We start from the raw sequence: 12,407 nt of genomic DNA, 5'->3' as shown, positions 1-12,407 counted from the left end.
CGACAGTCTTCCCGACATATGGAGCGATTTACAGAGCAGCTACACGGCCTCGGTCAGCTGAATGATGTTGCGTCCATGCTGCAGAAACACCACTTGGCGCAGACTACCAGAAATACATATGGGTCCGGATGGCACCAGTTTGCCACGTACTGCCGCGCGCACGGTGAAACCAGCCTGCCGGCATCAAAAGAAACCCTTCTCCGTTTTATCGCGCATTTGCATTTGCGGAATGTTGCGCCATCAACCGCAAAGGTGTATTTAGCAGCTATTAGTAAGCTGCATGTTGAACGTGGCTTAACTTCGTACGCTGGCTCAAACGTCGTGATGCGTGCAATGGACGGTTACCAGCGCTTATCTGGACAACAACGTGACCAACGCCTGCCCATCACGCTGCAGATTATGCGTCACTTGAAAGACGAAATATCGAAGCCCAGCCTGCCTTCCCTCGATAAGAAAATGTACTGGGCAGCCTTCACTGCGGCTTTCACCGGACTCTTGAGGGTGAGCGAATATACCGCTGCTGCGCCCAATCAGTTTGCAGCCAAGCAGACCCTCCTCTTGGAAGACGTTACACTCCACACAGATTCTGTCGTTCTGAATCTGAAGTCAACAAAGACGGATCAGTTCGGGTATGGTTATCGTCTGTCACTGCGCAAGACCGGGCGTTCCGTGTGTCCCGTGGAATCCTTACACGCGTACACAGCGGTTAGGACGACCATGGCCAGCCAACGCGAACCGCTCTTCATTCAGTCTAGCGGTGCCTACCTTACCCGCTCTGCAGTCGATTTCACCTTGAAGAAACTTTGCGTGCGCTACCGGATCACCAGAAGTATAGTACCCACAGCTTCCGCATCGGCGGTACAACGACAGCCGCCTTGGCAGGATGCGAAGACAGCCAAATTCAACGTACCGGCCGATGGAAATCCGGATGTTTCGCGAAATATATCCGCGGCACTGTGCCTGTCGACGGCATCAATCCTTACCGATGATTGTTTGGGGTTTTGTTTGGGGCCTTCGGTTGTGCAGGGCACTGGTCGCTCTCCTCTGCCGACCCCCGGTCGGCCGGCTTCTCGCTGACCCACGGTCACCGCACTCAGCCGACTGCCGAGAGTACCAGCTTCCCAGCAGCCGGGGTTCCAGTGCCCACAGTGGACTCCGGAAGCGGTAACATTAAGAATCCGTTTGGTTTGCACGGAAATAAATTGGAGTCTTTTTTTAATGATCGTTTGCGAGCTTCAGATATTTAAATTACTATAATTATTGAACAAAATGAAATTGCAACTTTATCTGTACAAGCTTTATTACACATGAAACGCTTCACATTAACACGAATGCAGGAATGGCGGTAACACAGGTAAGCGACGTTCCTGACCAGTAATGAAAGCCTTCCCAAAATTCCGTGCACCTGACCGAACTGAGTTAGTGCTTTCAGAAATCCGTTCAAATCAAAAATTGTGCAGATACTGTAGCTAGGTATAGTGTATGGTCAGTAACTGTAAGAGGGAGGACTGATTTTGCCATGGATTTATTGATATTTATTCGGCCACGAAGTCGTGTCCGCCGTATCTTCCGCAGTCGTACCAAACAAACGGTGAAATCAACAGCATCAGTACCTTAAAATATACAATTTAGGCAATACCATATAATAATATTTTTCACGTGCCCTCTAACAGAAAACAGCAGGAAAGCGAGTACGGGAAACTGAAAATCGTCATCAGCAAACCATACACATATCTATCTATATTTGTATAGTCGTGGTTGGTTCTGCTTGAAACGGTATTCGCAGTCGCCCCATTTATACGCTCATATCTAAGACAACTACCTGACCTCTTCCTTCCGCAAATTTGTTCAAAAGGGTTTCTCTACGTTCGGCTAACAGCAGAACTCCATGTTGCAGTTAGGCCGTGTAAAGGTCATAGCAGCAAGATGACTAGGTATCTGTTAGGCGACAATGTTTAAAGACAACAGCCAAATCCGGCAGACCACATGTGCGTATTCCAAGGCACTTTTGCAACTGTCACCCCCCAACGGCATCACGTGTATCGATAAAATAGCAACTTACTGCCAAAGTTCATGTTGTGTGTGGGAAAGCAGCAAGCTGATAGTACAGTTCATGAAACAGTTTTGGGGCTCGAACTCTGGATGTTCGCACTAAATGGATAGTTTGATCGTTCACGGACAGTAAGTTAACATTTATAAAGTTTGCTGTATCTCGGAAACTGAAAGCGGTTTTTCATAGTATCTGCTGTTTTTTATGCGCCGCTGGGATTACTTATCGTTCTGTTTCCTGTTTTTTGTAATAGCTGCTATTGTAATACACGCGATTCCAGTTTGCTGTACCACAACTTGCTGTGAAAAAGTGTGTCAAAGGGTCAAAGTTTGTGTCAATTTTTGTCATGCATGATTCACAAACGTTCGACTAAATTTCACACATCACTAGATGTAGTAAACACCAAAGAGGTTGAAATATATTATGTAGTAACACGTTGATTTTTATCCTCCTTTATCGAAGATATATCTTTGAGTCTTAAAGTTAAATATTTGATTGCACATAGTGATAAAAATCAAGCGTTCAACTTTTACAAAGCTTATACACTAAGTTCACAATGTGGGAAGTGTGCAAACAGCGCTAATTTACACCTATAGCAGTGTTTTTATTTAGCAAAGTGAAAATGCTTGCAGCATCCAAATTCCCGTATTCTTCAATGCTTATAATCGGTAAAGTTAGTGTACATCAAGATTTTATAAACATGCCAATAAGCAGGAGTTGTAAATACGCGTACCTTCCGACTGACTGTGCTCTTGCACATACTATTTATATTTCCCATAGCAGTACTGTATTTAAAGAAAGCCGCGGTAATGTTGCTCACTTCGAAAAACCTTGCTGAGACTGCGTATTTATTATTAAGGTATTAAATTTTTGGATTTTGTCTGCCACGACAGACAGCGAGTCCGTATGTTCGAAAACAGCATGTGGTTATTCTTTTGCTTTTACGTTTCAGAAACCACATGCGGTTACTCTTTTGGTTTTAAGTTTCGTTACGATAAATTATAACTTTGATTTGTGACCTGTGCTGAAGTAAACCGTGGATGGTGGCATGGTGCTAAATACAGTATATCGTATGCCAGCTAATAACGGCCAAAGTAACTGCAGATTTCTACAATTCTCTTACCATAAATTTTGTTTGATTATGTTTACGGTTTGACTTCCGCAGGTGTCCTTACAATCTGTTGGGCGCTTCTAGTCCCCACAAGTGCTAGAGGAGGTAGAGGCGGCGGTGAACGCGGCGGCGGCAGCTTCGGATCTACCAGTGGTTCGCGCTATGGCTCCCGCTCAGGCAGTAGTTCTCGCTCGACCTCGAGCTACGGTACTGGTTCAAATACCTGGAGTGCGTCGTCGGCAGTATTCCCAGGTAAATTTAAAGTGGTATACGCATTCTTATTTTGCTTAAAACATTCTTTTGCACCGATTATGTATTCCTTGATTGTTACTGGTAACTTGACAGGATTTCTTCTATGGTCCAATATATATGCATTACGAGATGTATCTGCATATAGATGCCTGGGACTATGGCAAAAATTACATAGCTGTAGTAAATCAATCCACAAGTAACAAGGTTACCGTATTTAAAATAATAACCGTTTGTACGAGTATGCATATATAAAACAGCCACTACTCTGCTAGAACATGCCCGGCAATACTTATACATAATGAAGCTAAAAAGCGGTAATACAGTAAATACGAAATAACTGTAAAATGTATTGTTACTTAATCACGATATAAAGTCAATATAAACAATGCAGCTAAACATTCTTTCGTTAGATCGCTGTATAGGATAAAAATCGGGATTTGTGTTAACAAGCAGGTTCGACGTATAAACAACGACCAGAAAGGAAAATCCCGGACGCCTACCTTGGTGCATTCACTAACGGGGAAGACAAGATAAACCACATTAGCGCTTTATGGAATATCTTCAGTAAGAAAGCGCAAAACAAGTTTTAGAATTTATAGTATTCAAAGATTTATTTATGGGTCAACGTTTAGATCGTTTATGTTTGTTGCATCGTTTAGATATTTCGGACATAATCGATCTGAAAAAAGGGAACATTTTCGAATTCATACCTGGAAATTTCATCGAACACGACGCATATTGTGTTTTCTTTAAAAATAGCCCAAGCAGCAGAAATGGTGTTTTTGCGCAATGCATTCCGTTCAAGCTCAACGAAAAAATTACCGAAAAGGTGGAAGGAGGCCAAGTACAGGTAATTTACGTCTTAGAATCTCTTGATTTTTATCAGGTGGATGACTTTTCTCAGCCAATTTTTATTGCAGGTTATGCTCGCATTAGTGAACGGCAGCATACATGCCAAGATAAGACGCTCCTGGGGGTCATGCGCGACTACGGAAACTACAATTCTCTTCAAAGCAACTGAGCAAGGAATAGAAGTTGTAAGTATTTCAGATTTCATTTTTCTGAAACATACAAGTATCGAAACTAGTTACCTGTCTTGTCCACCGCTGTGCCATTTGGCACGGATTTACACTGACAATACAAAACTTCAAAATTCAAACGGCTGAATATTAATTAATATTGTGCTTGCCATCAGAGTTTCAACGGGCAACCAAAAGCGCTTTATGTGCCAGCAATGAGATGGTACATGTTGGGCGCGTTCGTCATAGATCCTGATGCGGCTGCCATCGATACGGCAAATGACATTTTGAGCTACAGTAAGTACTGCTGAGCGACCATCCTAATTACTGGTACTAAATTGATGTCCGGTTCGGTACCCGATTCGTCCGATATTGTATCGGTTCGTATGCCCACAGATAACAGCAGTCCTTTGAGATGGACAAACCAAAGCGGCTATTCGATTTCACAGCGTCCGTTTCATCAAGCTGACGAAATTGAATCGACACTTTTTTACGATACGGAGCATTTTCGCTACGAGGGATACATTTGGAATCATAGCGCCAAACATCTGCTGGAAATCACTCAGGTAAAAAAATTTTCCATAGTGAAATTTTGCATAATTTCTTTCATCAACAGCAGCAACTGGCATGTTTGATTGTTTGTGCAGGGACTGCGTGTACACGTTGATCAGTCGACTGCTTTCTCAACCTCACTGCGCCGTCGTTTGGAATCTAATGTCACCATTAAAACCGAGTTTCAGTTCCAGACAATAACACAGGTTTGTGCTAATCACTCGTCTTTGCACGCATTATTCCCGACCGGCAGTTACTTAAGCATCAATTTGTATTGGATTACGGCGTTATTTTGCAGCATATTATCGGTGAGCACAAAAATGCTACGCTAACATTCAAGCGCACAATTCCCTGGACGTATCATGGCACCTACGAAGATACCGAAAATGACGTCGAACCACGAACATTTCCAGGTCAGGACGCTATCACTTTAATGGAAACTGATTAAAGCCAACAGCTTTGTGATAACTCCCAGATGACGATAACTCTAACGTAAACTGCACCACAAGAAAGCGCATCAGCATAACTCAAGGACCAGACGGCCGTGATGTCCTGCTTCAGCTGGGATGCCGCAAGATGCCTTACCGAATCAAAGCCAATGATGTTGTAGAGCAAGACAAAAACGTTTCAGACAACCATAGAATCCTGGTCAGAAATTGTAATTTGTCGTGCAGGAAACTGAATTTTTGTCGAAAGGTCACATTAATGGTTAGGTCAGCAGTGAACTGGGAACGGATGGGCAGTTGACAATTAATATTCTGTCGTATGCGCGGTATCAAAATGGATCCGAAGGTGAACTGGAGCGCAATTTGACACTGAAAATTGAGGAATCGTCCAATGCAGGATTGCATGTGGTACAGTTACTTTGCGGCTTATGCCGGTGATTAAAGTATTTTGATAGACTCGATTCACCTGTACGAATCTGCGCCGTTGATTAGTATTTAATTCGCATCCTTATATCCTTATAACCGAAACTTAAAACTGCGCTTCCAGCACTACACAGAGGGAATCCGGCCAGGACAATGGAGGGCACATCAGTGGGATAAATATTATCAGCGCATTGCATCTTCTCTCATTTTGGGGAAGTTCATTTTCACCGGCAAAGGTAAGAAATATGCCTAGGCGCGTTGATAATTGTGCGTATGCTAATCTGCAGCTGCAATATTTAATTAACAGCAGGAAATAAGAGCAGCTGCACATGCAGTATATGCACCTAACTATCTGTAAACGGATACTATTTGATGTACAAAGTAAGAATCAAACTATCTCATCCTATGCGGTTTCACTAAAATCATAAAAGTAATAACATTAGCAAATATTTGTACCACTTGTTGCTATATAACTGAAAATAATAAAATTATTCGAACTCAGAAGGATTTCGCCTATCCGTTATAAAGAAGTGTAATGTTGTTGCTTTTGTTTCACTGTCAGGTTCTCAACCAGGCTTTGCAAATTCGAGTATGGAAATCAGTCAGCTGCCTGACGGAAAGCTGAAGATACACGTTGACACATTTTTTGGCGATGGCCCTAGCGACATTTCTACGCGGGTTATAATTTTTCCTCTGCATACTCCTGCAGCGTTTTTATCCCCGGGCGGTCAGGAGCCAGATCCAACAGAAATGGTGCGCAATCGCAGATGCTTTATAGAGCAGATGCTTTATAGAAAAGTATAGTCCATTCATATTATAATGACTGTTGCCCTCTCTCATGCAGAGGTTGACATTCGATTATATGGAGGTCTATGGAAAGGTGATACTGACGGGGTTCCCAACTGCTTCTGCCGGTTGGAAACGCACAGAGAGACAAAATCTGATCCCGGCAGTAATTCTTGAGGCGTCGTCGGAAGGGCTACACGAATACATGTGCAGGACAACATGCTTTAAAGCCAGGGCATATGTTGTTGCGGATAAACAACAAATGACTTGAGCCACGATACTTGACGGCTGACGCATATCGGTCCAACTACGAACTAGCAATCCGTTTGGGTTTGAGATCTTCAGATATCTTTCGCGGTTTACATGGTAAAAAATGAGATTGTGACGGCACCAGCCTTCTTACGGTGGAACGTTAGAGTAAGGGTTTACATCAAAAGAAATGCAGATAAGAATAGTGCTCGGCCGACTACAAACAAGATGGTTCAGTAAAAATATTCGTGTACACGTACGAGCACGCTTTTAAGTTTCATGCCGGGTACTTTGAACTGATTTCGAATTCAGAAGATCGCAAGTCATATTGACGACGTTATAACTTCACGTCCTACCTGTACCGTCTATATTTTTTTATTCGTTGAGGTCTGGTACTTCTGTGTACTAGCTGTTCTGCGCTCATGCTAGCAGGGCTCGTGGAACACGAGCCCTAGAAATGTCCACCATAACAGTAGCAATGAGAACGTTTTTAGGATCCGTCAGACCGGTGGATGAGTGTTAACAGCCGTTGCAATCATCCACAACTCCGGTTTCGCGATCATACGAGCGTTCGTCACCGGCGGCGGTGGCATTCTGTGCAGGTTGACACTGATCGATACCAATTGACCGACATTAATAAGCACCATGATGCAGAAAATAACTGCATGGGTTAGAGTTATGATGAACCCGGAGAAATCCTGATTAAAACAATCATTCAAAAAGTACACAGACGAAAGAATGGAAAGAGCACTGAGTGCCAGAGCTGCATGCAATCCCAGGATGCTAAATATTAAAGTGGTTATTAAAGAGGAACGGCGAGCGCGTGGTCCTTCGTTGGGCGGAATGCGTTGACCGGCAAGAATTCCGACGATACCCGCCACAATAAAAAAGGCGCCTGTCCAAAATCCCGAACCGATTACAATCCCCGGCAGTACGATGCATGTTATCTCTGGTCGTTTCAGTGCAACATCTGCAGCACAAGTTAAGGTCATACAAAATCAACAGCGCTTTGATCTTCCAAACACTGCCATGCGATATGTAATTATCAGAGCTTAGCCTCGCTTTAAAATTTGTACCCTGGATTAGTAAACTTTCAGGCATGTTGCTAGCGTACTCAATTTCCCTTCTCCTTTCCAAACTATGAAATCCGCCTTTTACGTAACCTTACCGACTGTGTCTAGTAATACAAGCAGTATTCCAAACACGATATATAGAACTCCAAAACATAGCACAGCAGCACGTTTGTAAAGTTGTCCTTTCGCCGATTCTTGATGCATGATCAGGAGAGGAATTTTAAAACGCTTAGCTAGATAGCAAAGCTATCCCCTTAGCTACTTCTGTTGACTCTGGTTACAGAAATTAGAAAGCTGTCGTTAGTGAGAGTTTTTGCTTAGCAGACTGCAAAACAAAAGGCGCAACTCGGAGGTGTACTCGAGATGCCACAACAACGTCTGCTAACTTCGGCGCAAAGTTTGTGTCTTAAATAGATCCGAGTGACGTTCAGGCCGTTTTGTTGGCAAACTGACGAGAAACGCACTTCTGGCTTACAGGCTTTTCATGTCAGGAATGACGATGCTCGTGACTTAAGTTCAGAAATTAAATTGTCATTGTACGACGGAGAGGAAATAAGTATCAAAGCGCGAAATAGTGTGCATTAGCGCCAATCCGTGTTTTTGACGCTTGTGTCACAAGCCACAGTCATTGTGTTGACACACTCAGTACATAAACAATTGTTCAAATTCTAGTTTGAGGCCATCGTTTTTGGAAGACAATGAAAGGATAGTGTCAGGATAATTACAGTATAAGGGTCCATTTGATGTAAGCGGAACGCTCCCAGCATAATGAAAAGTGAAAACGACATGTACGTCTGTAGTGTGTGCTTCAGAGAAAACAAAACGTACTGTCAGTCTGTCGCTCCTCCAGTACTTTAGTGAAAATTACAAAAATACAGAGCTGTCTTCTTCATATGAATATTTAATTTTTGAACTATTAAAAATGACTTACTGGGGTACTCAGTTTTGAAGGGAAAACTTAAAAGCCTGCCTGCACTTGCACTAACTTTATAAAGAAGAAATTCATCTGCAGGAAATGCGATGCGATTATAAGCTATATTGCCGAAGGCTATCGATTGTTTTCATCCACAATCCGGCACACCACTACCGGTAGCGTTTACACCAACGGATATGAAACATAGTAATTCTCTTCCACGAAATGTAGTTTCAATACACGTAACGAAAAATATCAGAAATCGACGGATTGCTTAATCAAAGACCGTACCGCTAGCCGATACTGAGGATAAAAAATGATGTATACAAATAACGGTAAAATATGCTCTCCGTGAAACAGCAGCACAAATAACGCGTAAAGACTGCTCTGTGATTGGTTCGTCCACCGTAGAATCGCCATGGGAATCTGGCACACAACGGCTAGAATAACGACGATCGATCCCGTCAAAACCGTTTTCGTCATAACGGCCAGCAGTTCCTTGGTCCGCTTCGACTCCGATATGATATTCCTGCGTCCACTATTATTCACACTTCCTCCTGTTTCACCTATGAAGATAAAACCAACGTAAACCAATGGCTTAAATGAACTTTAAAGCTACTCTTACCGTACGACAAAGAGGCCGAGTTAATTTTGCGGGTACGTAGCACGCGCAGCTTTGCCCTGATGGCGACGAAGATAAGCCGCGACTGTGTTACCGCAACGACACCGGTCGTGAACACCAGACTGCCCTCCACATAAACAGCAAACCAGATCTTCGGATACGTAAAAACGGCCACCGACGTGCAAGACACCACGATATACTGCCCGAGCACCGAAAACAAGACCGCAGCAAAAACCGTACAATAAATCCACATTCCGCTGACCACTCCCAATATCACCAGTCGGCCAATACGATTGCGGTAGAACACAGAAAAATCCACCGATATCCAGCGGTCCATACTGATACAGAAGATGTGAATATTGTACAACATAGCGCCGTAGTACGACGCCACAACGCCAATGATGTACGGCCAGAGATGCGACGGTGATGTGCCAATGACGCGGGCCAATAGCGACGGTGTCAGCATCAAAAGATACAGACCTTCGGCCAGAGATAACGACACGTGAAAGTACAGAAACGGTTGCTTATTCTTCCACTTGCGGAACACTAGGAGGTTGATGAAACTGCAGAACGCTCCGACTGAGCAGATGCAGAAGAGTATTAACATGAGACTGCGTTGCTGTGAGGTGGTTGTGAATTTTCCTCCACAACGCATGGATGTATTAAAAATTTCGGTATAATTCGAACTTCGATTGGGTAAGGAAGTCATGTTGAATTACCAGGAACTATCTTCTGTGCGAAGTCCAAATGAGTGTTGCAAAGGCAGGAAAACCGAGTACTGGAATGCCAGTATTGCGTGCGGGTTTATATAATGTCGCAGCGGGGACAATAGAAAAACTCAAGATCGTTAAATAGAGAACATGTGCAAAAACCTGCTCGAATCCCGGAAATTAAAGTCACCCGATAACAACCGACCACAGTGAGGAGGATCTCTTCGGCGTACTTAAGTAGTTTTGCCGTTAGACCATTTTTAAGTGGTCTCTTCCGGAACAGATTGACATTGTATTTTACCCGAACGCGGTCCCTTTAACGTTTCTGCGCATGTCTGTATCTTCGAAGTTTTAGCGCACCTGTGTTTTGTGCGCCGTAATGCAGTTCTTTGTATGTAGTTCAGGCACTAATCACGGGAATGCGCCCTACAGCGAGTTACTGAAGATGGATAGAGCCGTTAGCCATACATCTTAACGTAATTAGGGTTGAAAAAGATTTAGTGTATTGCGACAGCGCAAATCTTCATGATGCCTCTCAACTCCTTTGACCTTGTTTGTTAACGGCAACTTTCTCCGCTCGGGATTACCAGGTATTGAGTTAAATTCTTGTTGATAAGGGTCGACGCAGATTCTACTAATGGTAATCGAGACGACTGATAAAGTAGGCCAGCGTTACAGTACACGAAACGTAAAGAGTTCAGTCACCAAGATGCACATGAAATTTTGCATTTGTTACAGTATACTTAGTGTAGCAAACAAATTTGCGAATAAAAAATACAAAAAACGTTGGCAAATCCACAGCGTGTCAGAAAGAGTTTACAAGTTAGGGGATGTACGATATCTAGCGTAATATCAGTCTTTGCCTGCACAAGTCGCTAGATTCTGGGATGCGCTTCCACAGCTTGTTGAATGTGACCATATTGTCCATATGTGTAGTAAGGAGGGACAACTGGAACCACCGCCGGAGCAGGCACAAACTCTGGATGTGTATGCACCGCAGCAGCAATCATCTGGTGATCCGATGCCGTTGAGGTCATTGTGTGCATAATGGCAGCCACCGGCGGAGGGAGGTGATAAATGTTCACACTGGCAGAAATAATTTGGCCCAGATTGATGATCACCATAATACAAAATATCGCCGTGTGAACGGCTGCGATTGCTCCTGGATACGAGTCATTGAATACCACGCAGCTCAGACTAACAATTACACCGGTAAGCGCGGCCCAAATTATGCACAACAGAAACCCCAGAATGCTGAGCACTAGGGACGTCACTAAATGACAACGTCGGCATCGCGGTCCCTCGTCCGCTGCAAGCCGCTGTCCGGCAGCTGTGCCGAACGAGCCGCTCAAAATAAACCAGAAGCCGCAGAAAAATCCCGAGCCAATGCCAGTATAACTAGGTGGGGAACAGCTGTACGCATCGACTTCGTCATATCCTTCCCGAGTTATAGTGCGGGTTGTGCTATGGCTTTTTCCGTAAGCGAACACTGCAAGATTGAGCATCAATCAAAGAATTCTCGATTAATGCAAAAACGTGCGATAAATTATGAAGGACCTAGTTATAAGTTTAGCGCACAACATTCTTCAGACATTGACTCATTTGAACAATTGTTACCTCCGATGTCCAATAGAAAAAAGAATATTCCGAAAGTCAGTTGTAAAGCCCCAAAGCTTAGCACAGCGTTTGGGTTGTACAGTCTTCTGGGAAATAAAGATACTTGTTCCATAATTGCCGAAATTAAATCTTAATAACAAAAACAATAGTGTAAAAATTTCTAATTTTGCGTTTTCTGTATCACAAAGCTAATATGCCAGATAAAATGTGGAATATAATGTGGAAACTTAGTTGCAAGGCCGGCTAGACGAAAAACTGTAAAGTGCAAGCGTTACAAACATGAAGCAGCGTCATGCGATCACAACGACGACTTCAATGCCATAAAATAGGTGACGCTATTTAAGACTGGAGATTTGCATAAATTGTCACCCGATGAAGAGCCCACAATCACGGAAAATATTCCGAGTCAGTACTTATCCGGCAAAAATTGAAGTAGGAAGTGGTTATATTGCCGACGACCGGCACGCACATCGGTAGAAATATGCACTCATTTAAATTGCATAGAGGCGGAATGCTTTGCGAATGCAAGTTAAGACTTCGGCTAATGTTTTACACTTCACTTGTCAAAAGTAATTTGCAAAGTA

At 43.4% G+C, this 12,407-nt stretch overlaps 3 protein-coding genes across 4 annotated transcripts; 1 reads left to right on the top strand and 2 right to left on the bottom strand.

The window, feature by feature from the left end:
- Positions 1 to 2,576: 2,576 nt before the first annotated feature.
- On the top strand, positions 2,577 to 7,217 carry LOC129588346 (uncharacterized). Of its 2 annotated transcripts, none has more exons than XM_055482525.1 (14): positions 2,577 to 2,718; positions 3,216 to 3,413; positions 3,864 to 3,977; positions 4,073 to 4,263; positions 4,334 to 4,450; positions 4,609 to 4,729; positions 4,829 to 4,998; positions 5,080 to 5,190; positions 5,283 to 5,397; positions 5,460 to 5,632; positions 5,698 to 5,838; positions 5,978 to 6,089; positions 6,416 to 6,606; positions 6,698 to 7,217. In XM_055482525.1, the coding sequence occupies exons 1-14, from the start codon at positions 2,673 to 2,675 to the stop codon at positions 6,908 to 6,910; spliced, it is 2,013 nt and encodes a 670-aa protein (XP_055338500.1). In that variant the 5' UTR covers positions 2,577 to 2,672; the 3' UTR covers positions 6,911 to 7,217. The 2 variants fall into 2 exon arrangements, with proteins under 2 accessions (XP_055338500.1, XP_055338502.1); XM_055482527.1 differs by having other exon boundaries at positions 3,867 to 3,977; positions 6,698 to 7,215.
- Positions 6,914 to 8,361, bottom strand: LOC129588347 (uncharacterized). The gene is made up of 2 exons (XM_055482528.1): positions 8,057 to 8,361; positions 6,914 to 7,858 (listed from the first exon to the last, which is right to left on the bottom strand). The coding sequence occupies exons 1-2, from the start codon at positions 8,163 to 8,165 to the stop codon at positions 7,389 to 7,391; spliced, it is 579 nt and encodes a 192-aa protein (XP_055338503.1). The 5' UTR covers positions 8,166 to 8,361; the 3' UTR covers positions 6,914 to 7,388.
- A 2,468-nt stretch (positions 8,362 to 10,829) lies between these two features.
- LOC129588419 (uncharacterized) lies at positions 10,830 to 12,139 on the bottom strand. Its single transcript, XM_055482617.1, has 2 exons — positions 11,824 to 12,139; positions 10,830 to 11,695 (listed from the first exon to the last, which is right to left on the bottom strand). The coding sequence occupies exons 1-2, from the start codon at positions 11,933 to 11,935 to the stop codon at positions 11,082 to 11,084; spliced, it is 726 nt and encodes a 241-aa protein (XP_055338592.1). The 5' UTR covers positions 11,936 to 12,139; the 3' UTR covers positions 10,830 to 11,081.
- Positions 12,140 to 12,407: the final 268 nt, after the last annotated feature.

The sequence above is a fragment of the Paramacrobiotus metropolitanus genome, unplaced genomic scaffold, assembly GCF_019649055.1.
Source record: "Paramacrobiotus metropolitanus isolate TYO unplaced genomic scaffold, Prichtersi_v1.0 Parri_scaffold0000029, whole genome shotgun sequence".
Classification (NCBI taxonomy): Eukaryota; Metazoa; Tardigrada; class Eutardigrada; order Parachela; family Macrobiotidae; genus Paramacrobiotus; species Paramacrobiotus metropolitanus.
The sequence above is the reverse complement of the archived record's forward strand: the minus strand, read 5'-3'. Positions and strand labels throughout refer to the sequence as shown.

What these genes read in the sequence shown, in the direction of transcription:
- LOC129588346 (XM_055482525.1), top strand. Translation starts at nt 2,673, where the DNA reads ATGCTTGCAGCATCCAAATTCCCGTATTCTTCAATGCTTATAATCG. An exon ending in TTCTTCAATGCTTATAATCG is followed by an intron (nt 2,719 to 3,215) that starts GTAAAGTTAGTG and finishes TGACTTCCGCAG; the next exon opens with GTGTCCTTACAATCTGTTGG. An exon ending in GTCGTCGGCAGTATTCCCAG is followed by an intron (nt 3,414 to 3,863) that starts GTAAATTTAAAG and finishes TGTGTTAACAAG; the next exon opens with CAGGTTCGACGTATAAACAA.
- LOC129588347 (XM_055482528.1), bottom strand. Translation starts at nt 8,165, where the DNA reads ATGCATCAAGAATCGGCGAAAGGACAACTTTACAAACGTGCTGCTGTG. An exon ending in TGTATTACTAGACACAGTCG is followed by an intron (nt 7,859 to 8,056) that starts GTAAGGTTACGT and finishes CTTGTGCTGCAG; the next exon opens with ATGTTGCACTGAAACGACCA.
- LOC129588419 (XM_055482617.1), bottom strand. Translation starts at nt 11,935, where the DNA reads ATGGAACAAGTATCTTTATTTCCCAGAAGACTGTACAACCCAAACGCT. An exon ending in TTTTCTATTGGACATCGGAG is followed by an intron (nt 11,696 to 11,823) that starts GTAACAATTGTT and finishes TCAATCTTGCAG; the next exon opens with TGTTCGCTTACGGAAAAAGC.